At 38.3% G+C, this 25,824-nt stretch overlaps 1 protein-coding gene across 1 annotated transcript; it reads right to left on the bottom strand.

The window, feature by feature from the left end:
* Positions 1–255: 255 nt before the first annotated feature.
* STX17 (syntaxin 17) lies at positions 256–23,873 on the bottom strand. The gene is made up of 7 exons (XM_054381841.1): positions 23,751–23,873; positions 16,419–16,484; positions 9,034–9,253; positions 3,518–3,636; positions 3,382–3,432; positions 1,417–1,503; positions 256–729 (listed from the first exon to the last, which is right to left on the bottom strand). Exons 1-7 carry the CDS (start codon positions 23,871–23,873, stop codon positions 490–492), a joined length of 906 nt encoding a protein of 301 aa, XP_054237816.1. The 3' UTR covers positions 256–489.
* Between the last annotated feature and the right edge of the window lie 1,951 nt (positions 23,874–25,824).

Here is a 25,824-nt window from a genome sequence, read left to right as displayed (position 1 = left end):
AACATTTTCACCTTTCCTTCTGGCAGCTAACACTTCCCTTTGTGTTACTGAATAGGCATTGCCTGTCTTATCCTGGGAATATGCACAGGAGAAGGTTGGGAATTCAGATAAATAATAGAAAGACGAAAGAGTGATGGAGCTTATTTCCTTTAATAAAAGCAGTATCATAAAAGCTCCAGCTTCATGGCAAAGCACTGGGGTTTTCCAGATCCCCCTCTTTGTAGTGTCTGTAAGACACTTTGCGTAAATTTGGCATGAAACACCTGTCACCCATCATTACAGCTGTGCATACAGCTCACCAAAAAGTTTTCTAATTAAAAGTTATCCATCTAATTTTCTACATACAGTGACATCAGTCCTTTGAAAGAAATTCTGCCATTACTGTTTCATCCTTCACACAACTCAGCCTTTTATTTAAAGCGTAAGGTTGAAAGTCTGTCATTAGCGTGGCTACTACACCTTTGTTCCTAGTCATAATGAATCTCTACTTCAGCTGGATTTTTTGGCACTTTGGCAAGAAAGCTCTGGACAGCTGGAAGAGACCTGCTCAATCATTTTTTGTTTTCTTTTTTGTATCAGTTTTCCACCTGTGAAACCCAAAATCCCACCACCAAGTGCAGCTGCAATTCCTGCCACTTTGAAGCCTGCAAGGAGACCAATAGGACCCCCCACCACTCCTCCAATGACTGCACCTGCCACAGGCAGAGCTGCCAGCTTGTATTTTGCAGCCTGTAAAGGGGAGAGGGAAAAAAAAAAAAAAGAGTTAGAATACTTGCCTGTGGTGATGTGCATTTTCCCCTCATTGCTCTTGGCAAGGAGTTGAATGTTCAGTGATAGATAAACTTTACAAATTAGTATTTTAAAAGAGATGATCTGCCCTCCCACATGTACAACAGGACACACTAAAGCCAATTCAGAGCTGAGCTATCTCATGTACACAGTTGTGAAGCAGGTCCTGTTAGATGGTTCTGGCTGACTGCATAAGCTATTTGTTACCTGGTCACCATCATTAAATCAAATGGCAAACTTCAGAAAATGCCCAGGTTTTACAGCAGCACACCAGAATCCATGTTTGTGGCCTATTAGCATAGCCAGAACAGGACTGAAATTGCACACCATTACCAGCCTGGTGTTCTGTGGTTATTTGGTTCTTGTGAGCCAGTTGTTGAATGCACTTGTCTTTGCAGGTAAACCAAAGCAGCAGCAGAATAGTGTAAAAAAAAGCCCCTCCAAAATTTTATTTCCTAGTAGCCTGGATATGATAGAGATTTCTTTTCCCCTTTTTCCTCTTATTTCTTCCTTATTTCCTTAATTGCTGGCTCCCTCAGCATTAAAGATGGTAGATCAATCGGGTTAATACAGAGGACTGCTGGGAGGCAGAGTACCATTGATTCACCAGCAGGAGCAGATCCCTACCTTCCCCAAGTTTTTGGTTCCCTCTTCAACATTCACAGCAGCAGTGTTGACATGGTCTTCAATCCTGTCAATCTTCTCCTGCTGAGACTAGATGCAAAGGAATTATGAGTGAGGTAACCTGCTGGGAAGCAGCAGTGAGCCAATACACACCATTTTAATGCCTGTAATCAGGGCCCCACAGCCTCTTTCATCTGCCACACACTGCAGCCGTGCAGCCTTAATGGTGGTTCATTAATAGCATCTGATAAACTGTGCTGGAACTACAAACTTAAGAGTTTTTTAAATTAACTATTAAGTAATAATATGCTTTGGGAATTATACAATGTGTTGTTGCAGTTAAGAGAAAACAGCCCAAAACCATGATTTCTAAGTCTTTTCTGTGAACAGATGAACTTACATTCCAAAGGGAAAAATAACCCTAACTGGTCTACTTCCTGCTGAGTTTCATGTTCAAAAAAATTCTATGAACAGCATTTCTAAGATGAGGACTAACCCCAATATACAAAGCTGCACCAAGAAATCTAAAGAGAAGTGTTTAGACATTGTAAAACTCTGGCTTAGCTTTACACATAGAGCAGTGACAGCACAGAAAATATACTTGGTTTTGCCCTGCATTTTGCTGTTTGATTTTGTGAAAACACTCCACCCTTTCTCCAAATGCAGTCAGATTCCCATGCAGTCTCTCTCAGAGAACATGTGAGCAGAAGATAGAAGTAGGATTAGGAACAATTACCAGCACCAGTACTGAAACAGAAGACTATTGCCTCCTCAAAAAAATTATCTTGACAGAGCCCAAGTCAACAAGGAGAGCCACAAAGACACTAATGGCATCACTAATAGCATCACTAATACATCACTAATACATCACTGATGTAGGCAAGGAAGAGCTCTTAAGCTTTCTAACCAGAATGGGCAGCTGAGTAAAGTCATGTCTTGGAATATTCCTCTTCTGTTGGCACTTGCAAATCTGAAGCAAAACTTTCACCTTACTGCTAGACAATTTGATATAAGCATATGCATCACCTGTGACTACGGAAGTATTCACAGATTGCATCAGGTTGGAAGGGATCCTCAAAGGTCATCTTTTCCAACCCCACCACAGTGAGCACAGACACCTCACAGACCAGGCTGCCCAGGAACACATCAAGGCTGATCATGAATGTCCCCAGGGGCAGGGCTTCAACCACATCCCTGGGCAGCCTGTTCCATTATTTTACCATTGTCATTGTAAAGAACTTCCTCCTTATGTCCAACCTAAACCTACCCTGCTCCAGTTTAAAACCATTGCCCCCTCTCCTATTCCTACAAGCCCCATAGCTGGACACAGTGCTCCAGGTGAGGTCTCACCAGAGCACAGTGGCAGAATCACCTCTCTTGATCTGCTGGCCGTGCTTCTTTTGAGACAGCCCAGGATGCTGTAGGCCCTCTGGACTGCAAGTGCACATTGTTGGCTCATGTCTGGTTTCTAGTCCACTAGCACTCCCAAGTCCTTTTCTGCAGGGCTGCTCTCAATTTCATCATCCCTCAGCCTGTACTGATATGTAGGATTGGCCCAACCGAGGTGCAGGACCTTGCAGTTTGCCTTATTGAACGTCATGGGTATTTAACATACTGGCTTTGAAACTAAAGGTGTATTCACCATAGGTCCCAAATAGCAAAGACAGCAGCTTTGTGAAGGTTTCTCAGCTCAGTGTGGGAAACTGCTCTGCCTCTACTGGCATTTTCCTGAGGATCCTGACAGTGACTAGGACTTTGTCATCTTGATTACCAGACAGATTAAATTTAGTTGATGTTACTCTGCTATTCTATCACTTTGATCAAGTGATATGAGCTCAGTCTGAGTTCAGATTGTGGGCAGAACTATTGCTCATCTTTCCCCCCCCCAGCCCCACCTAGGAGATACCCATTTGCCTTTTTTTTTTTTGTAGAAGACCATCTAGGATAGAAAACAGAATTAGTACTTACACTGACTAAGAGAGAAAAGTCAGTCACCAACTGGCTAAGCTCAACCAAGTCCTACAAATAAAAAACAAATGTTATTTTGTCATAGTTGCTAACAGTGACAGCACCACAATATGGCAGTAAGGGAGTTCCAACATACCCCTTCTAAAGTTTCCCAGGACTCAGCTGCGTTTTCTTCCTGAGGTATTTCGGGAAGGCGGGAGGAGATCTGGATTAGACTTTGGGAGCCGTCCTTCACTTCTGTGTTATATAAAGTTTCTGAATGAGAAACATGATGGTTATAAATAAATGCCTTGAGTCAGAATGTGCTAAGCTTCTCGCTCTTAATGCTACTCAAGGGTAAATTGATATTTAGCCTAATTCAAGACAAGCAACAGCCCTGAAAAGTATCATATAGGGAAAAGTCTTACAGCACTAGACAGTTTCTTAAAAGGAAATTATTGCCACAGAAAAGGATTCATTTTTATCAGCAAACTTTCACAACCAGTTCTGAGAATTAAAATATAATCCTGAACTCAAAATCAGTTCATTAATTTTGTATAAGTCAAGCTAAGAAAACTCAGCTTGAGGCAAAAACTTTTCATTTACATACAACACACAAAAACAGGCAGTTCAGTTATTCATTTTACGATTATTATGCTGCCAGTTTGTTTTTCAGCCATTCAGGATTAAAAGAAGGTGGAAGAAAAAGCTTTCAAGGTAAAAGCAGTAAAAAACAAGTAACATGCTGCCCAGCATTCAGTGGTGGACCTAGCTGGGCAACAGTACTGTGAGGATGACAAACATTTGCAGCACAGGGGTGTAAAGCATAATTCTCAACTATCTTCCTTTCTAAGTCACCTGGAACGGATGCAGAAAACATCAGGACAAAGAACAGTGGAAAAACTGGGGAATGAGAGACAGCTGGGGGGTAAGGGGGAGAGCAGATCTAATGAAGAGACACACATATGCCTCTTCCTCTCAAAGAGCCCACTCTTGAGCCACTACAGATGTAACAGACATGACCTAGACAAGTAATTAATCAGAAATGAAGAATAATAACAAGTTTGGCTTGTCACAGCAAGGCTTAAAGGATAGCTTGAGAGTATGAAGAGCATATGTACGTAAACACAGTGCAATGATCACATTTACTTAGACAACTTCCATTTCTGAAGGAAGATAACTACTTTAGTTGGACACTGATGTTTCCTTCTTTGGGAGGGTAGTATCAAGAGAAAGCTTAATATGGGGAAGACTGGTTAGATATGTCTAACAATACTAAAGTGTAAATACTGTATCAAAATCTTCTTTAAAAACAGTAAGTGTGCCAAGGTACTATTGTAATGTTATGTAACTGTTACTACAACAGACAGGAACAATGGAAAACAAATTAAAATATTCATAGTAAGTCCATAATAGTGCATGCTTATTCATGGAATTAATTTAATGCAAAATAAAAATTATATGTTTTCATAACATTTGTCCACTTCTTAACATTTTTATCCCAGTAGTTCAAAATACATTAAGGACCTGATCTTCCTACTCTCAGATCAACAGAAGTCAAACATTGATGAAGCTGATACTCAGCCATAGCTGTAATTCTTAAGTAAGCAGAGTAGCAGGGCAACAACAATGGAGTAAGCAATTTGGGGTTCTGGTTTTAGCTTCATTTTCTTTCTAGTTATTTATTCCCCTTTTCCTGTGAGAATCCAGACATGGAAGGCACTTCACCTTCTATAGTCATCACATATTCTTCCAGAATGTATTTTTTATTTATATAATCAGATTAATTAATGTTACATAACTCAGTTCTAAAATACTGCTTTTCCCTTTTCACACTGGGATGCATGAGTATACATAATACATCCAAATGTGTGCATCTCAGAGAAACCAATTCCACTACATATTCTGACATTCAACCTTGGTTTTGAGCATTTTATTCCATTTTAAGCCTTCACAATCCTATTTCAAAATCAAGTTTCTTCTGCCAAGAAAAGCATACTCTTCCCTAATCAGCCACATGTTGACTTGGTTCAGAGCTAAGTTGGTTGAAATTAAAGTATTCATAATTCAGAAGCTAAAAAAAAAAAATCATCTCACTAAGCAAAATTACCTCCCTTCTCATAAATTGTGTTCCCTACTCTGGTCCTGAACAATCTATGCAATCTATGCTGACCTATTGTAGAAAAGCACATCCTCTGAAGTACCCAAATGCTACTCAAGCTTTGCATGACATACATTCAAAACAACTCAATATTTTAAGTAGATTTACACTGTAACCATATTCTAATAAAAAATAATGGGGGGTGGAAGGGGCAGAATTCTTCAAGAAAATTCCTTACTCCAAAAAGTTAAGGTAAAAAAACCAAGATGTGTAAGAGAAGGTGAAGTCAAATTTGGGCTGGAAGTATGAGTAAGAAATTTATATCCACTATTTCATTTCTTATCAAGTCTAACCAATTTTAATAGAACAGAGAATGAAAGTGGCCCCACCAGTTCACTTACAACACCTCCACAGAAGTGAAGTAATACAAAACACCTCTGCAGATTTCATAGAGCAGCTTCACATCTCATTACACAAAAGATAAAAATCTAATGCTCTGGGAGATTCAATATGTTGCTTAAAAGATTTTAGTAATTTTACGAGTGGAGTCTCACCTTTTGTTAGTATTTCTTTATAATACAATTAAATCCCATTTCTATTGGACCTCAGCTGAGGATGGTGAAAGGGGAAAGGGACTACATCAGATCGCTGACATGCCTTCTAAAATGGGTGATTTGAATTTGTAAACTCCTTCCTTCTCTACCAGATGGGAAGCAACATGCTACAAAGAACAGGCACACTGAAGCTCCTTTGATTAAGATCAGCAGCCAAGATTTGCTTTCAGGCTTGCAGCCTCTAAGCACAAAAGAATAGGCAATATATTGCATCTGTGCTAGCAATTCAACAGAGCTGCTTTCACAGGCAGGCAAAGTTGAAAAAAATACCTGTTTAATTGTATTTAGTTGTCTGCCTGTCTGTATGTTTCACTTTAAATGAGGTGAATTACTTCCATATTCTTGAGCAGACTTGCAGGAACGTGTCATTTCAGCAGTATGTTTCTGCTCTCATCCCAACTTTTCTGATCAATTTCTTGTCTTTCTCAAGTGCTGCTATGCTCAAGGTCCTCCACATGTTAAAGATATTTCAGATTAAAAAAGCAATCCTGTTCCTTCAAATTAAACTCTAGTTCCCATTTACCACCTATGTAGCTGTTAGAAATGCAATAAGCTGAGACTAGACCTTCCCAGTATAACACCAGAATGTGTTGAGGACAACTGCAGAGAGTTACCAAAAGAAGAGAGATTTTAAATTGAGTTCTGATCCTAACGCAGAAGAGCTCACAAAGAGCCTGAAAGCAACATCCAGCATGGATGAAGGGGATCACTGAGTATCTGAGTTCATTATTTAAAACTCAAAGACTGAAGACAGTGAGATACCAACAAAGTCATCAAACTGATTATTAAAAACTACGGGGAAAACGTTCCTAAAATACAACAGACTGTAGAAGAGCTGTGTAAAGCAGCTTTATACAAACAGGTAGCTGTAATCAGGTATTTTATGCAATTAAAAGAAAAAGAAAAAAGATAAGCTGCAACATGAAGAGAACAGGACTTCAAGGATCATCTAGTCCAACCTTTCAGGGTAAGAATATGAACAAGATGTCCCAGCACCCTGTCAAGCTGAGCCTTGAAACTGTCTAATGTAGGGAATCCACCACTTCCTTTGGCAGTTTATTCCAATGTTTAATAGTTCAAATGGTGAACATACTTTTTCTTGCATCCAGTTGGAATCTCCCCAGTGGCAACTTGTCCCCATTACCTCTTGTCTTTACCATGTGACTCCTTGTAAAGAGGGAGTCTCCCTCCTCTTGATAGCTGCCCTTTATGTTCTTGTACATGGGTATGAGGTCTCCTCTAAGCCTTCTCTTCACAAGGCTGAACAAACTCATTTCTCTCAAGCCTTCCTTCATATGACAGGTCTTCCAGTCCTCTCACCATTTTTGTGGGCTTCTCTGGACCCTTTCCAGCTTGTCTGCATCCTTCTTGTTTAGCGGGGACCAAAACTGTCCACAGCACTCAAGGTGCAGCCTGACCAGTGCTGAGCGGGAGAATGACATCTTTATCTCCCTGCTTGTGATACCCTTATTAATGCAACTCAGTTGACAACGCCCCATCTCTGGAAATATTCCAAGTCAAGTTGGATGGGATTCTGAGCAACCTGATCTAGTTAAAGATGTCCCTGATCACTGCAAGGTAGTTGGGTTATATGATCTCCAAAGGCTCCTTCCAATTTAAACTGTTCTGTGGTTCTATATTTGACCTACCTTGAGACTCATAAGGCTTTCAGATACTACTATATATGACATTTTCAAAAGCAAGGCTAGTCTTTAGTCCCTGTTCAACCATCAGGCTCACTAGCTTTTAATCACACTTGAAAGAGTTCTTTTAGTTCTTTATGTAGTGACAAGAAAAGTCATGGAACTGAATTTGAGGGCAGGTTATTCTACAACATCACTGACTGAGAATACTTTCAAATTTAAGACACATTACATTTTCACATAATTTTTAAAAATACTGGTATTGCAGCAATCAAAGTAATTACTGTGGAAGGATTTAATCCTGATGTAACCAACTTTTTTACAGAGCACCAGCAGACAACACTAGCCAGTAGCAGGGCACACGAAAGGCTTCCCCTGAAGACACAAAGGTAGAATGAGGAATGGAAGACATTTTGTACAGGAAGGATCAAAACCCAACAAACAGGTCTCACTTGTAGCATGTGTAAGGTGGATCTGTACTGTTTTCTGCTTTCTTGTCAGACACCAAGTTAAAACGCAGTAGGCATCTCTTCTCACAAGTAGCTATTACAGATGAGAGGGAATGGCCTCAAGTTGCACCACGGGAGGTTTAGAAAAAAATATTTTCACACAAAGGGTTGTCAGGCACTGGAACAGGCTGCCCAGGGAGGTGCTTGAATTGCCATCCCTGGACATGTTTAAAAGCCACACAGATCTGGTGCTTGGGGACACAGTGTAGTGACAGGCTTGATGGAGTGGGCGAAATGGCTGGACTTGATGATCTCAGAGGTCCTTTCTAGCCTGGATGATTTTATGATTCTAGAGGAAGAGATGTTGTCCTTTATACAAATCCCTGCACCCCTCTTTTTCACATATTCCAGCAGTGGTGTATTATAGTGCCTATCATGTAAAAACTGATGTTGCAAGTACTAATTCCATGAAAATGGCCTAAATGATTACACGCATATGCCCAAGTGATTTGCAGGTAGAAAAAGGAAAGAGAAGTCAAGCTACTGTGTAACATGACTGTACATATTCCACTTCGTAGGAACAGGGTTCTACTTAAAGATCCAGGGCTATGGGATCACTCTCATGGAAGGCCTATTTAATTTCTTAAGCTATTTAATTTCTTAAGATACTTAATTAGAGCATTCTTCACTTAGAAATCAGTCACAGATTATGAGAAAAGTGTAGCATAGGCAAAGACATCCACTTCTTGATTAACAATTATTATTCAACTCAAATCTTCTGTGTTTACTTCATTTATATCTGGTCAGAGAAACTGCAGGCTGGATACGACACAAACAAAACAGATACAGAAATTAAATTCTAGTACCTCCTCCTACAGTTGCAGATCTGGTTAAAGAGGTATCCTCCTGTCCTTCACGTTGCCTTTTAAGTTCTTCTGCAGATTCAGAATGGAGCTGCAGGAAGTCTTTTATGGCAAATGAAGCTTCCTCTTTAACAGGATTTATCATTCTCTGCAGAACTGGGATGTCTTCCTGTCGGACTCGCAAACAGAGCTTCTCCATTTCTCTCATATTGGCACGGAGTTGCTGAAACAGTTTTAAGAGCTATTTTTGAGTTTGCTATGTAAGAGGACCACACACCTCTCATAGGTAAGAAGCAACTATCAGCCTGATTATCATTAAATCATTATTAAAAGTGCCATTTCTGAGTTTTAATAAACTAAGTCCAAAAAAACTTCCAAAGTCCCAAGTTCCAAGCAATCTCTATGTTCTAGGTTACCTCTCCTCTACATCCATTTTCTTTTCCAGACTGCATTGACTGCAGCCTGTCGAAGACGCCTCCAGCTGCTACAAAAGCCTCTAATAATGCAGTGAATCCTCCTCTTGAACCCATTGTGAGTCTCCCAGACTCTGTTATTTTGTGACCCAGCACTACTCCCTGGCCTTTTAGAATGCTCCTGCAGAAGTCACCGCATAAAAAATACAGAGCTTTGGAGAGAAGGGGCTTGTTCACCTGAAGATGATCCCTTCTGAGGAAATGACCCACCTCCTACACTTCCCAAGGCAAATGACAGGCCTGTAGCCAGCAGTGATACTAGAGGAACATACTGATTAAGTCACCTCCACCAGAGCTCAACACTGTCCATAGGCATCTGTACATCCAAGTGTTTCTTACTTGGAGGTCCCATAACCAGCTTGTGAAGTTTGTTGTATTTTTGGTATTTGCTTTTGCTTCTGAGTTCACCCAGTTTTCCATCTACAAAGAAAATAAATGGGGGTGGCAAGTCCCAATGCAGCAGTCCCTGAATGCAGCAGTGAAGCTTCGCTGGGACATATTGCTGAGTCTTTTTGGACATGACCTGCTTTACATAAGGAGGCTACACTGTCTGCCCAGAAGAGTAAGAACCAAAGATCAAGGACGAGATGGTACCTATCATCTTCTCAGCAGAACAAGGAGAAATACTTCTTAAGCCATCTCCACCAACATTTTTATTATTCTTGCTGTCAGTTTTATATTTTAACCACTTCTCCAAATAAAGAAGTTAGTTTGGTTTACTTTGGGTTTCAATTAAAGTTAATTAATTAATTCAATCTTTAATTAATGAAATAATTTCAGTGTCTGTGAACAATTTAGGCGTTTGCCAAAGTATTTACACAAGTTGCAACAAGCTGAAACAGCATCCAAAGAAAGCAAGTGATTGCTTCTCAAAATGTGGGGGTTTTTTGGTAATGAGTGACTGTGGTGACTATAGCACTACAGGCTACAACAATTCACAACCTCCAACTATCTCAAAATTTTCATTTTCTTTTAGTAAAGAACACTTTAGGGACAAAGAAGAAGGATTACCTTTTTTTTTTTCCCCTCAATATTTATTTTCTTTATTTTTTTTCCTAAAGGAAAGACAGCTATATTTAATTGGAATATCAAATCTAATAAAATACAGAAATATTTCTTTAGTCACAAGATGTTCGAGAAGATATAAAGTAGCTACCACAAACAAGAAGAGTCTGCATGCAGATATCTCTGTGAGACAAATTTCTCTCTACAGCTAAAACAGAGGGTTTTTTATTGCCTAGGCTTTTGACATCTAAAAATGCACATAACTTTTTTTTTTTTCTTCAAATGAAAAGAAGAAGTTTATAGTTTAAATTGCACCACTTACTGGTTTAGGATAAAGTTTTTATCTAATTATTGAAAAAAATAAGACTAATAAAAATAGTATTAATTGCATTACAAGGTGGTAAAATAAGTTGTATTATTTATTATGCTACTTAGCATTATTCTATTGCTAATATTTTAATATTATTCTCAGAGCAGAACAAGAGAATACTCATGAAAAGAGAAAGGTTTCCTTTACTAATACAAACCAAGTACATGTAGTGCCTTAGAAAGGCAGGACTGCTTACCTGGAAAAGCAGGAAGTAGATGGAACTTATTTTATTTATAGCAGAATTAAATTTTTTTAACATGTATTAAAAAAAAAGTAGAAATATAATTATAGAAGAAAGAAATTAATTTAACCACAAATTGAAGTAGCACTTCATAATCCATAGAAGGCAACCGAGGACTTGTAAAAATAATTTGTCAAATTACTAAGAGTGTATTATGCTGTATGCTTAAATTAAGAGTACTACTAGCCAATTTAGCCTGCATTATTTAAGGCTAACTCCAAGTAAAATCACTGATTAATAACAATAAAAGAGATAAAAAAAAATAACTCTGTAAGACTCTGAGTTGAATTAGAAACATGGTACCCTATACTTTTCTTCAAGTATTTCCCATCTTAATCTACCTTGCTCTTCCTGTTGTCTTCCTTACAAGGTCTGCCCATCAGTACTAAAGAAGAGGGAAGGTCCTCACCATAACAGCTGGCCAGATGCCAAGATTCTCACTTTATAAAATCTTGGACATTCATTTACAAGACAAAATGGGACTACATAGACACAACATTTAATTATCTATTTTGTGAGAATTATAGGTAGTGGCCCAAAAGAAGTTGATCCTGCTGTTCTGTTGCAGGAAACAAAATTATTATTACCCTGGTTTTGGCCATAATGGAGAGAAAAATTGACATGCCAGACAAAAAAACGTGTTGTGAAACTGTGTTGACAGTGAATTTAGGAGGAGCTAATAATGCTTCCAAAGCAGTTTCCTTTTTTAAAAAGGAAAATTTCCCAGCTGAAATTGAGTTAAAACATAGCTCTGCTGGGGATTCCTGCCACTGCAGCTGGGGCAAGTTACCAGTCTAGCCAATGCACGAATGTATTGAAGACAGTTACTGAGCAGTGACTAGCACAGCCACCAACTTACTGATGGAGCTCTCAAAAGCCTGGCAGAAGCTTTCAGAGATACAAACTACTCACTGTAAGTATTGGCTAAATCAGGTCCCCACTTTCACACTTGTTATTACCTTGCTGATCAATTTAATACTTGTGAGAAAGAAGATGGATGATGATGATGATGATGATTTGCCTGTTTGATTAAATTTAATTTTAATACCTCTGTCTTTGTGGTTTTGGAGGGAGGACTCTTGTTCTGTTTACTAACAATGAAACAGAAGCTAAACAGATTCAGCCTAGCAAGAAAGCTAAGCTCTGCTATGAACAGATATATCTTGTAACTTGATGAAAAAGAGATGCTGTGTTTCCATAGGCTTACTGCAGGCCACCTTAAAATATCATCACCTCATACTCAGATATGTAACAGTCATGGACACCACCAGCCATGTTACCCCAGCAACACCTGTCTTCTGCCCACTACCAATTTCATGGCAACAGAAAACAAAGTACCAGATGGCAACACTGATGTTCCCATATTATGGGTTTAAGAACCACAGAGGTTCTTAGATCCTCCAGAAGGACCAGAGAGTCCAGGAAGTGGACACCAGAAAGTGTAATCTGTGTTATTTCATTCCTGTCCTGCACCCCCTTTATAAATGGGAATTACTGTCTGTTCTGCCCTTTTCTCCTTCTCTCTGTTCCCAGCACAGACCCTTATCTCTTGGGTTGCAGGGAAGGTTTGTGGCTTTCTGTGGCCTTGGCAAAGCTGATTTTTAGCTATACAATTCAGGCCTAGGGATGGGGGGGAAGCAGGGAGGTATGGGGGAGGGCATTGAGGCTTGGTGTTTGGCCTGGTTGGGGGGAAAGGTTTTGGAAGGTGTTGGCCTACTGAAGTGAGGCTTTGGTAAGCCCAGGTTGGAGAACTGGGCCAAGGCTGAATATGAATTTGTTTATTTCTTATTTTTGTATATACTTGTGAATGGTATTTCCATTTAAATTTCCAACTCTCTCCATTTTTGTGGAGTGCTTTTATTTTACTCCTTCAGGGAGGGGTAATATATCTTCCTGTCTGCTCAACCCAAGACATCCCAGAATGCTCACAAACTCCAGCAGTTCACTTACTCTATCCCTATCAGCCCATACTGCTCCCAATGCTACCAGCTAACTGAATCATGGTCCTCATGCCATTACCACACTCCATCTCTGCCACCATCATTCTCTTTTTCTTCTTCTCAATCATATTATCATTAAATATGACTTCATACACATTTCCCAACAGTTTAAACTCTTTATGCTGAAATAGGATGTGGATGACATAGGATGTGTCATGTCCAACAAATCAGTCCCTTTTTTCTTCATCTCCTGTCTTCCATGTGTTAATCACTGTCAACTCTCCCTCCATTCTTCACGTTGTTTTAAATGAAGAAGTAAATAGGCCTCCACACAAACCCATCATCTTAAACCCTCTCAAGCAAAAATATGATTTTTAAGTATGTATTGCAGTAGCTTAGATGTGCAAATGTCATGTTGCCTTCACTTATCTTCTCGGGACTTTGTTCAGAGTAGTGTAATAACAACTATGTATTACAAATGTCTTGGCATATCTAGTTTAGGGATGTATTTCCTAATATGGCCTATATATATATTTCCTATAAATGGCCACAGGCTGCAATGGTGAGCTGATTTTACATGACCCTTCATTGATACCATAAACAATTTCCTGCAGCAATAAACTCATCTACCCTACTACTCATGCTCTCCCAGTATATTTGAACAGCATTGCAGAAAGATAATTAATTTGAAGACTGCGCAGTTTTAAAGATAGTACAGAAGACATGAGCACACATGAGCCGTAACAACTAAGCTTTGAAGATCTATGCAAAAGAGAGATGACTGAAAACCATTTTTTACTTGTAAACCATTTTCAGTTGAAATAGAAACCATAAAAGTGAACAAGGAGAAAAAAAAAAAAGAAGAAAAAAATTAACATTTTTCAAATAGCTCTCTCCATGCTTGAACACAGCAGAGAGGCTAAGTCTGCCCAGGCATGTTTTGCAGAACAGAGTCTCCTTTTGTGGGCTAAACATAGATTAAAGCTGAATCATTCATCCACAGTATTTTTCCTTCATTTTTGTTCAATGCCTCATATCCTCTCTAGTACCTGCAGCATTTTTCTTCCTCTCACTACAAATATAATCAAGACAGTCCTTAGGGGGTACAACAAAATACTGCCATTTGAAATTAGCTTAAATCTTGCAATAATTAACTAATAGTGTGGTACAGTCAGCATGTATGTGGGCAAACCTGGCAAAACTGTGTATTTATTTAAAGCCTAACATTTTCAGAAGTCCACAGACCATTCCTAAAAATGAAAATCTGCAAGATCACATTTATGAAAACTAATCCATGCTACACAAGAGCTATTTTCTCAGCATTTTTGAGATTGTGTCACCATGCCCAGTTTCATTGCTTTCCTTTTTAGAAGCTTTTAACATGGCATTCAGTCACCAGGAAGAACAGATATACATTTATGCTCATCTATACCTCTAGTAGAACTTTGGCCATCATCTAAAGTACAACAGAAGTAATTATTCTGGGTAAACTGAAAATTCAGAAAAATGGCTAATTATGTGCACATGGATTAAACGTAGAGTGGCTGTGCATATATTTGTCTAAAACCTGTGGCGGATGCCTTGGGTCAATATTGACTTAGGGATTCCTAATGTGTTTTTACAACATCTAATTTTGAGAGCAAAGTGTGTGCTTCAGAGAACATTTGGTATCACAATAATTAATGTGATTTCTTTGCAAACAAACAGATCACAAGTCCATTGGTAAACATTTAAACAGCTTACAGCAAACACATTCTACATGTCATACAATTTATTATCAAGTACTCCGGACTGATAACTATTTAATTAAAACAAAGAGCTAGTCTACTCTTCTTGCATGGACTCAGATACTTATTCTGCTCTTTGGGTATCAGAATGTGAACCACTGTAATGCAAAATGCAAAACTTGTCTCCAGATCTAAAAGCAATAGGCATTATATAAAATGTGAAAGAACTTATTTTGGCTGAAGGTGGAAATGGTAACTAGAGACAAATATAAGATTTTATCACTAAAGCACTTACTGTATTTGAAACATCACCTTCAATATGTTTACTTTTTCTCTAATTATTGTTAGATTTTTTGTCTTGCTAAATAAATTATACTGATGAAGAGTTCCAAGAGAAGGCTTTCTTACCCCTCAAATGTGAAAACAGATTAGGGCACAAACATAAGGAAACACATGCTGACTACACCACACCTGTTAGAATGCATTGTTCTAATAGGACTTCCACCTTTGGAAGACTTGCAATGTTAGGAACAAACTTATATTTAAATTTCAAAAATACTTGATGAAAAACCAAAATAAGTATTCAAACATCCAAGTAACAGGACTTCACACACGATCTGTTGTTTATACTAAAAAAAAAAGGTCTCTAACACCTTCCACTCCTCAAAAAAGAGCCTTAACTCCAGTTCTACCTACTGTCTAATACTGTAATTCAATCATGGTTGAGTTCTTTCCCCCCCCCCCCCCCCCATTTTCAGTCTGGTCTAATTTCCCCAGGAAACTAGTGAATAAGGCACACTGCAACAAACATGTGAATTTACAGTACTAGAATTATGAAATACTACGCCTGCCAGCAAAACCTGCTTGTCTAGATGCAGCATAGGTCACAAAAGGTTTGTTCTAGTAAGAGGCACATTCCTCCTCTAAGCAACAGCTATGAGAGCAACACAAAGTACCTGTCCTGCTGGTAAAGACACTGCTGTCCCCAGATGTTTGTCCATACAGCACATTATAACCACTTGCTGCTACTTATGTCAGCAAACTTTGCAGTGCAGATCTGCTCTTTGTGTTCTTCTGTACCACTAATCTTCTCAGTCTGTGTTGCTAGTGAGCAGGGTGAAGGTTGATGTTTGACATTAGCTTCTGCATCATTATTTTCATCAAGAAATGCACTTGGTTTCTTTAGAAACAAACTTGAGATTTCCCACGTGCCGAGTTCTGAGTGATTATGCATGAAGTCACTGACAAATGTGTCTGGTACTTCCTCCTTTGATTTGAGATTTGCACATCAAACTAGTAGTCCAGGTGTTCTGTGTTTGGTTTAACCTTGCTTTAAAATTAACAGTGCCCCTCATCGTAATTCTTGTAATTTAGTAATGTTAAGAGAATAGCTTGCAAAAGACCAGAGTCTCCAAACTTCGGTTTCTTCAAGAATCTTGACATTTCTGACAGCATTCACCTCAAAGGACACACTTAGGAAACACCTATATTCTAAACAAAGTAAAACACCACCATGTACTTGTCAAACCCACCTGCCAAATACAGGTCTCTGTGAAGATCCATCCTGGAGCTAACCAGTACTATGTCTGCAATTTAATTCCATTAAGATCCCAGGTATTTTAGTATCCTTACCTGAACTGTTCGTCCTGCGTTAATGTGCTCTTCATGCAATCTGTCCCAGAGCCTGCACCTCTGGTACTAAAATAAAGGAAAAATACTCCATATAATTGCTATTTTTACCAACTGGCTATGCAGGGAAAAAAAAAGAACCTTCAGTAAATAATCACTTTAGTTTTCAAAAACTGACAGAGAAGAAGCTGAATCATAGGCATTTCCACTACAAAATTAGAGGCAAATGGCAACGTATTTTGACAGTAATTTTGTGTGATGTATTTTACCAAACTGCAGCTAACCAGGGATTCAGCAACAGGTTTTCACAACAAAGAGGTACTGCAGCATCCTGATACTCTAGTGGCATAAATCACTTGGTGGTCAGGAAAACAAAGGGCAGACGGAGGAAAAAGGAATGGAACAAGGGATGAGCAGCGCCAGTCATACAGGACAAGGTATCTGGCATGATTTACAAAGAAACCTGCATTCCATACACAACACTACTGTCTGCATTTACACTTACCATTTCTATAAGGTTGCAAACAGTTATGAGAGCCACCAGGGCAGATCTGGCACCTGCATGAGGCTCCACTAACCTGTGGGGAACTATCCACACAGCACTTTCCACGGGACAGAGCCCAGAGGAATTACTCCATTAGCAGGGAGCAAGCTTTGCAAAAGAATTGCATGTCAAATCATACAAACCTTTCCATCATTAAAATAAATCAATCTCTGCTACCAGCAGTTGACATAAATACTATTTAGATATAATCAGTAAAATAATAGAAGCCATGATTCCTGGAATATGTGCTGAAACCATCAAAGAATGCATTCACAATACTAGAACATTTTTCTAATTGTTCAAATATCAATTTTGAGGTAAAGTTTAATTCTTCAATTCCTTAATATGCTGTTACCAGGGAAAAAAAAAAAACAAAACAAAAAAACCCATCCAAACAAAAAAAAACCCACAACCTTTGCAGCCTACATGTTTCCTAAACTCTTTTCATAATTTTGAAGCCCACACAACTAAGGATCACAAGTTACTCACTTTCCTGCAATACAATGAGAAATCTGATTTACTTCTTATTTTCAGAGAAAAGAGTTCTTTTGTACTAGGATTTTGTAATTCTATGTAAAAGAAAAGGTTTAGCGTTCAATTAAGTCAGACTGAAGTGATTTTTCCAGGAAACTGGCAACTTCTGCATAAATTAGTATTCCATTAGAATTACTGCCATTGTTCTTTAAAAGAAAATCGACCCCAAAATTTTACTAATAGTAGATCTTCTGATAGAGTCATCCCTGAAAGAGTACTGAAACAAAAATTTCTGAGGGTGGCACAGGGTATGTGGGGAAAAATTACCATTTCAATTTCAACCGTAATGTATTGTCCACATAGCAAATTAAAAAAAAAACAACTGTCTCCCTGTAAAGAGCAACAAGAAGAATTCCTCAAGAAACCTCTCCTGCTCTTTAAAATTTTTACTAGAAATGCTCAGCATATTTATCAACTTTATATATTTAGAAGTCTTATTACTTTACTTCAAAACTCCTACAATGCTAGTGATGACCTCAAAGTATCTAACAACCCAAAACAGTGACACTCATGTGGCCAGAGGACTCCTCCTCTTTGTCATCCAGCACAAAGCAGGCCATATTCCAGGGCAATGTTTATTCTGGAGGACTCAAAGATAGCAAAGAAGAAGAGATAGCACTGACATTATTTATTATTCACAAACACATGTATAACTGAAGGAGGTCCATGAACTGAAAAAACACCTATGGAATCCTAACTTGTTGGGAGAGGGTCCAAAGGAGGGCCATAAAAATGATCAAAGGGCCCAGATCACCCCTCCTGTGAAGCAAGGCTGAGTCAGTGTTGCTTAGCCTGGAGAAGAGAAGGCTTCACAGCCACCTGACTGCCAGCCTTTCAATAAATACAGAATACAGAAGAAAGACTTTTTACTAAGGCCTGTGAGAAAGGACAAGGGGCAACAGTTTTAAATAGAAAGAGGGTTAAGTTTAGATTGGATGTAAGAATGAAATACTTTAATGTGAGGGTGGTGAGGCACTGGAACAGGTTGCCCAGAGAGGCTGTGGATGTCTCATCCCTGGAAGTGTCAGGTTGGATGGCTCTTTGAGTAACCTGAAGGTGTCTCAGCCTATGGCAGGGGAGTTGGAACTCTTTAAAGGTCCCTTCCAACCAAACAACGCTGTGGTACCATGATTCTGTGATATTTAATCATAATTGTGCTATAGCCAAACAGTTTGTATTCCACATCAGAAATGTAAAACATAAGGTTACTCTTAGAGAAAGAATCTCTTTTCCTCTTTGTCCCATTCTAAGAGGTCTCTTTAGAAAGAAATCTTCATGCTTATGCTTTGGATCCCTTCCATTCCTCCTTGAAAGTATTCAGTGGACACAGAAAGAACTCAAAGCTCTTAATATCCTCTGTATTAATTTTTGTAGCAGGTATTGCTCACCAACATTACTAAAAGCTCTATAATAAATGTGTTACAGAACTGCAGTAAGACTCAGATGTCTTAATTTCTCATTTTGTGTCCCCTTTATGTAAGTAACTTCTCACCACAACAATGCTTCCCAGCAAAAGGTAAAAAGTGTTTTGTTCTTTGGCACAGTAACACGGGGAATGAAACTAGAACTGAGAGTAACAGAGAAAGTGATACCATGTTTTACAGCACTTTTTAAGATTTCTCCATAACACCAACACTCTTTTGGATAAGCATGTATTTTATTCCCTCTTTTGGAGCGAAAGACCATCTAAATCCATGGAATGTGCTTCTAGAAAACAAGAACTCTTTGGGGAAAACATGGAAATGAAAAAAAAAAACCCACCAACAACAACCACCAAGTACAGAATACTAATTTCTTAAGGATGCAATTTTTAAGGTCTTCAGAAACTGTCATATGGAAAGTTTCAAACAGTTGAGAAGGAATGACAATGGATTCATGATAGCCACTTCCTCTGAGAAGGTGTACTCAAGGAAAATTTCATTATATATTGATTTTATAGTTTCTTCAAACAGTGATTTAGTAGATTAATTGTTTGGACTAACTCTGGAACCTAAGGTTTAAATCAATATTCATGAAATGAGCTTAGAGATATTGGCTTCATTGTAAGTAAATAATGCTGCTGCTCTAAGCAATTTGACATAATTAGTGATTTTTTGCTTAAAAGTAGCCTGTAAAAAAACAAGATCAGATTTTACAAAATTATCCCTTTTACCTCTAGGGATGTTTGGTTTACATGCTGAAAGTTAATTTTGCAAAAAGTATTTTATAGAAAACCATTTAAAATGCTGATGCTGACAGATCATAAAAGTACTGTAAGACATTCATTATTGCTAAAATGTATATAAAAGGTATAAAATGCAAATTATCATGGAAGTGTTTCAACCAAACTATCACTGGTTGTCTGAGAATCTAAAACTATAGAGTGACAGATTTCAAATTCTGATTTGCCATAATTTTTATTCTCATCTTCTCATAAATCTATCAATAGAGTAACTTTGGAATATTTATAATTTCTACAGACAGAAAATTTGGGTGGTTTTTTTTATTTAAAAAAAAAAGAGAGAGAGAAATTTTCAAATTTTATGAACATTACACCAAATATGGACTTCTTAGACAATCTGCCACTTAGGGACCATTTTTACACTCTGCTGTGTTACTTCTCATAAATGTTTGTGTCTTGTATTTTTTGTCACCTCATGGAAATTCTAAAGTCTTCAGTACTGCTGAATACCTTTCGGTACAGTTAACAATTGTTCATTTAAAGGTTTTATCCATAGCTACTTGTTTCTAACAACTATATTAATTACTAATTCAAATATCAAATCTGCCAGGATTTATATTGCTTACGGGAGACACGAAGTTTTAGTAGTATTCTGAAATCAGAAAGACAAACCTATACTAAACATTGCTACCACTTCTTGTTTTCATAACAGCATTGTTCTAGAGAAAACACAGTTAACATTTTAATTTTAATAACTGCTTTTCCAGTTATTTAAGGCTTTTCCTGCTATGCACATTTTATGATGTTGATTGAACAGCTCACTCACACCAATATCCTCAACAACCGGAAAATACCAAGAAATGCCCAAAGCAGGCACCTTTACATTTTTACATTCAAAGTATAAAATTCAACTGTTCAATAAAGCACCCTGGCATTTCCATGTGGTCTCTGAATGCCATTACAGACACACTGCATTCTGTATGGCCTATAATTAAACTAGCTAAGCATGAGTTTCTCTGCCAATGCTTTGAACAGTGTGTTAGATCAGACCTACCATAAAGACTCATTTTATCTTGAGTGCTAATTAATTTCTGCGTCTGTCCTGACGACACAGAAAACTATTCTTGCAGCAACCCCCTTCTGTCTGCAAAACAGGCATGCTTGACGCAAATGAGTTGCTGGGCCAATAAAGACTTCAGTGACCATCACATAGATGAATTAAGAGGAATATGTTTTACCCCTTCCATGACACCATGGTAACACTATCTGGCTAGATACCATGTAATTATGCCTTGTTTAAATACATAAAAGATTTTCACCAGGATCAACCAGTAACTGGCTACCCCACCCCACTGATGGGGTTCCGCAGAACACAGCAGTTCCCAAGACTCTCTCTCACACTGCTAAGTTCTGCACAGGGTAACAACTGATTATGTCTCTCTCACTGCAGCACCCAGTGCCTTTTCAAGCTTCTCGATAGGGTCCTTAGATATCCTAAATGAGGAAGGTTTTATATACAGGCAATACTTAGCAAAAATTCTATTTAGCTGTACAAAGTAATAGTTTTCTGGAAAAAAAAAAAAGCCTATTGTTTCCATAAGCAGCTGAGCAACTTCTGGTTACATTAAAAAAGAAACAACTAGCTACCAAGACTGCATCTACTTGAACAAAACCAAAACAGCTTGCAAGAAAAAGCTATTACTACAATGCTCTCCTCTAGGCATCCCTGTCCTGTTCTGTATTATTATTCACCAGTTGCCCTTAGGCTCTATGGCCACTGCTAAGTGTGAGCCATGATCTTGGAGGCTGTAGACCGCTCCATGGCAATTCAACACTCAAGGCTCCTTGCTCCTCCATCACCTCACACAAGAGGAAGCTAATAGTGACTCCTATGTATTCTGGTTATAATACAAAGTAACTCCTGGTCACTATAGAATGGGAATGCTGCAAACTGGCTGATTCCAAGGCAAAAAAATGCTGAATCAGCTGGCATCTAGGTAATGCAATGACTTATACAAATATGGCATACCAAAGAGTAAACAGCATGTTGTCCCTGAAAAAAAAGTCATCTCATTCAGAAGTTATTGCTTCAGGCAAATATTCTACTAACACACTTTTCAGTTTGCTAATATTGTAGTTCATATCCTCATTGTATCCTTATTATATCCTTACCAGGAAAGAGTCAAATTATTATCTCCCATCATTAGTCCCAGCAGCCCCAGGTCTTCTGTCTCAGCTTTTCTCTCATCCCATGGTCAGTCACCATTTCTTCACTTTCACCTCCCACCTGAGGTACTTCTTCACAAGCTTCCTCCACTCATTCCTTTATCTTTTATTTACATGAGCCAGGAAGAGTTTCCTTCTGCACACAGGTAAGGGAAACTAGGACAAAACCTCCCTGGTTTTATCCTCAGTTTCAGGATCAATCAGGTTAGCAACTCCAATATCTACTGAGTACCCGCAAACCATATTTTTTTTTTTTTTAAGAATCTTACCTCTTAGCCCAAAACCAACAAATTTTTTTGAGGTATGGCAAAATGTACAGTCTGGACAAAGACCACCCCACAAAACTATCTCCAGTGTTCCAACATGTCACTGCTTTCAATAGAAATTATCACTCAGATATCAATCACTTAGTATCACTCAAACTAAGCATTTCTTAGAACAGAAATGACTGTTACTTGACCAAAACATTATTTTCTGACTACATTTTCAGAAACAAATACATGGATTTATTTTCCCTTCTCCCCCATTCCCAAACTACTTGAGGCAGAAACCTGACATAGAAAATTTAATCCAAAAAATTTAATCCCAAAAAATTTAATCCAAAAAAATTTAATCCAAAAATTTAATCCAAAAAATTTAATCCAAAAAAATTAATCCAAAAAATTTAATCCAAAATTTAATCCCACTTGGTAAAGTTACAGTAAAGCTGTGGTAAAAGTTGTGAACAAATGGCAGCAGCAAAAGGCAAAACAGTTGCAACATCACACTATATACACTCTCCAGACCATGCCTTTTGGGAAGTGAAAATCATGTTCACCTATTTTCTTTGGATTTCTTCATTCCTTCCCAAACTGTTAAAAAATGTAGACTGTTGTCCCACAGCAGCCAGACTTACATATACCCTTGATTTGATCCATTGTGAATAAGTCTAGTTCAGAAATGTGCAGAACTGTGCAAAACTACAGACACTCAAACTGCCAGGTCTTTCTGTGGTGGTAAGTATAACGTTCTCTAAACAAATAGATCTTGCATGGTCATTTCAAAACTTCCAGCACAATGTTGATCTTAGCACTCTGTGTTTCCAAGTGCTTCCTTATTTTTTATTGATGTCACCTATTTCAGTAAACCTCTTACCACCTTCTTCAGCAAACCAGTATCCCCTGGCTGTATCTGTATTAACAAGCAGAAACCAAAACTGTTTGAGTCTGAACTCTGGTCACCTATGCTGTTAAATTGTTAGAACTGTCCCTGGTCATCCCAAACAGCAAGAGTTTAAAACACACAACAGAGGCTATTCCTCATTAGTGATGTTTTGCAGAATATGAGGATTTAATAGCATGGACACAGCCCATTTCATGCCAGACAACTGTCCTGGGCATGTTTATTTTACCAGTACAGGCATTGCCACAGTATATAAAAGAATTTAACTTCTAGGAAACACATTCAGTTTCACTGTCAAGTGCAAGCTAGAAGCATATAAACATGCTACAATTTTGATACAATTATTTTTTCACTTATTTAAATAATTCAATCTTTTGACTCAAAAAATATATGGAGAAAAAGATAAGTATAAATTACTCAGAATAGTTGGATGCAAACCACAGTATCTTAGAGTATTAGGCTGTTTTCCTTACAGTAACTTTTGAACACAAAGCAGTAATGTTTCTCACTCTGTAGACTGGCTAGTTACTACAAATGTAAAGGCCTTTGTACACATTAAATTACCAGACAATACAGAAGTTTCACTTTAAGTGAAATTTGAATTAAAGCTTTACATAACCAGCTTTTCATCAAAACCTCTATATACTCTTCCAGCATGACTGCTTCTATACTGTAAAAGTAACTACATTAGTAAAAAGTGAACACCAACCTTCTCAATATTTATTTGGTGTTTTCTCAACCTTTCCAAATCTGTTGGAATTGCCACTTTAATGAATTTCTGAATGGCAGGCTCAATTCGACGCAGTTTAACTTTTTCATCATCTTCAGACATCCTTAAAAGCAGCTTTCAAGTCAACACTTCTCCAATCAACACTTCACCAAGGTAGAAAACCCTAAAACCAAAGAATTACAGGTTTACAAAAACACAATAGTTCAGAATCACTTTTTAAAAGAAAGCAAAGTAAATCAGGCTTTCCAATCAACACATGTATATTAACCACTTAAAATCTCATTCTGTATTGGCATTTAAATGTATTATTTCCATTTATTTGCAGGTTTTGGGGGTAATTTTTCATAGATAAAACTTAAGACTAAGAAAAAAAAATTAAGGCAGATGCAAACATACTTTACAGAAAAATGATAGATGGAAGCCTTTGAGAAAAACCCTTCCAATTAGATGGTTTGCTTCATCAGAGTTCAAGTTTTTCAGTTCACAGATTGCATTGGGTTGGAAGGGACCCTCAAAGGTGCCAACCCCACTGCAGAGAGCAGGGATACCTCTAACTAAATCAGGCATTACCTACAGAGCATATCAGTAATAAAAAAGGATTCTATGATGCTAAAAGCACCAAGGGGAAAGAAAAAAATATTGAGAGATAACAGTATCACAGTATATCAGAGGCTGGAAAGGATCTCAAGAGATCATCAGGTCCAAACCTCCTGCCAAAGAAGGATCACTTAGGGTAGTCCGCACAGGAATCCATCCAGATGGGTTTTGAAAGTCTCCAGAGAAGGAAACTCCACAACCCACCCTGGGCAGCCTGTTCCAGTGCTCTTTCACCTTCACTGTAAAGAAGTTTCTCCTTGTGTTGAGGTGAAATCTTCTATGTTCAAGCTTGAACCTGATGTTCCTTTTCTTATCACTGTGACCCATCAAAGGAGCCTGGCCCCATCCACTTTGACACCCATTCCTCAGATATTTATACACATTGATGAGATCCCCCCTAATTCTTCTCAAGACTAAATAGCCCCAGGGATCTCAGTCTCTCTTCACAGGGGAGATGCTCAAGTCCCCTAATCATCCTCGTGGCTCTCCGTTGGATTCTCTCCATCAGTTCTTTCTTGAGGAAGCCCAAAACTGGATACAGTATTCCAGGTGTGGTCTCACCAGGGCAGAGTAGAGAGGTAGAAGAACTTCCCTAGACCTGCTGGACACACTTTTCTTGATGCACCCCAGGATCCCATTGGCTCTCTTGGCCACAAGGGCACATTGTTGTTCCATGGAGAACTTGCTGTCCACCAGCACTCCAAAGTCTTTCTCTGTGGAGCTGCTTTCCACCAGGGCAGCTCCTAACCTGTACTGGTGCATGTTGTTATTCCTCCATATAATTTGATAGTTTTAATACTGTATAAATTCAGGTTATTTAAATGATTTTTCCCTGGATACTCCTGTTTTAAAATTGAATTGAAGATACATATGAGAAAATTTAGTCACAAGGGTCAGTAAAAAGACCTATGCCAGCCTGATGAGAGAAAAGTACCTGTACTACAACAGCAACTGCGTCAGAAGGCTTTCCTTGATTTTCCTCTTCTAGTAACCAAATTAATTTAAATAAATTAGCATAATCCTTCTGATACAGATGACGCACAGCAGAATGCAACAGGTTACAAAATTTTCCTATTTTTCACACACCCAAACACATTATTCACGTTGACATTAGATATTATTCTTTTCACATCTAACCATAGTGTGAAAGTGCAGAGGGAGAGTGTTGAGGTTTTTGTGAGACTTGTGATTCCTGCAGGCAGAGGGAACTTGAAGGCAGACACGACCTGACAGCACTGGGTCTTCAACCAAACCACTCAAAAGTTCAGTCACAGCCCTCAATTGTAGGCTTCAGAAAGGATATGTACAGATCTCCCTCACCTTCAAAGAAAGTTGGTGCAAAAGCTGAAAGTGCTTCTGGTAAATGGAAGCTGAGTTTCTAGAGGAAAACAGTCCCTGATAACTCACTTTTTCCAATACAGATTCTAATAAAATAATGTTGTGCTCCTATGAAGAA

The sequence above is a fragment of the Indicator indicator genome, chromosome 6 (assembly GCF_027791375.1).
Source record: "Indicator indicator isolate 239-I01 chromosome 6, UM_Iind_1.1, whole genome shotgun sequence".
NCBI lineage: Eukaryota > Metazoa > Chordata > Aves > Piciformes > Indicatoridae > Indicator > Indicator indicator.
This window is presented reverse-complemented; position numbering and strand designations above follow the sequence as displayed.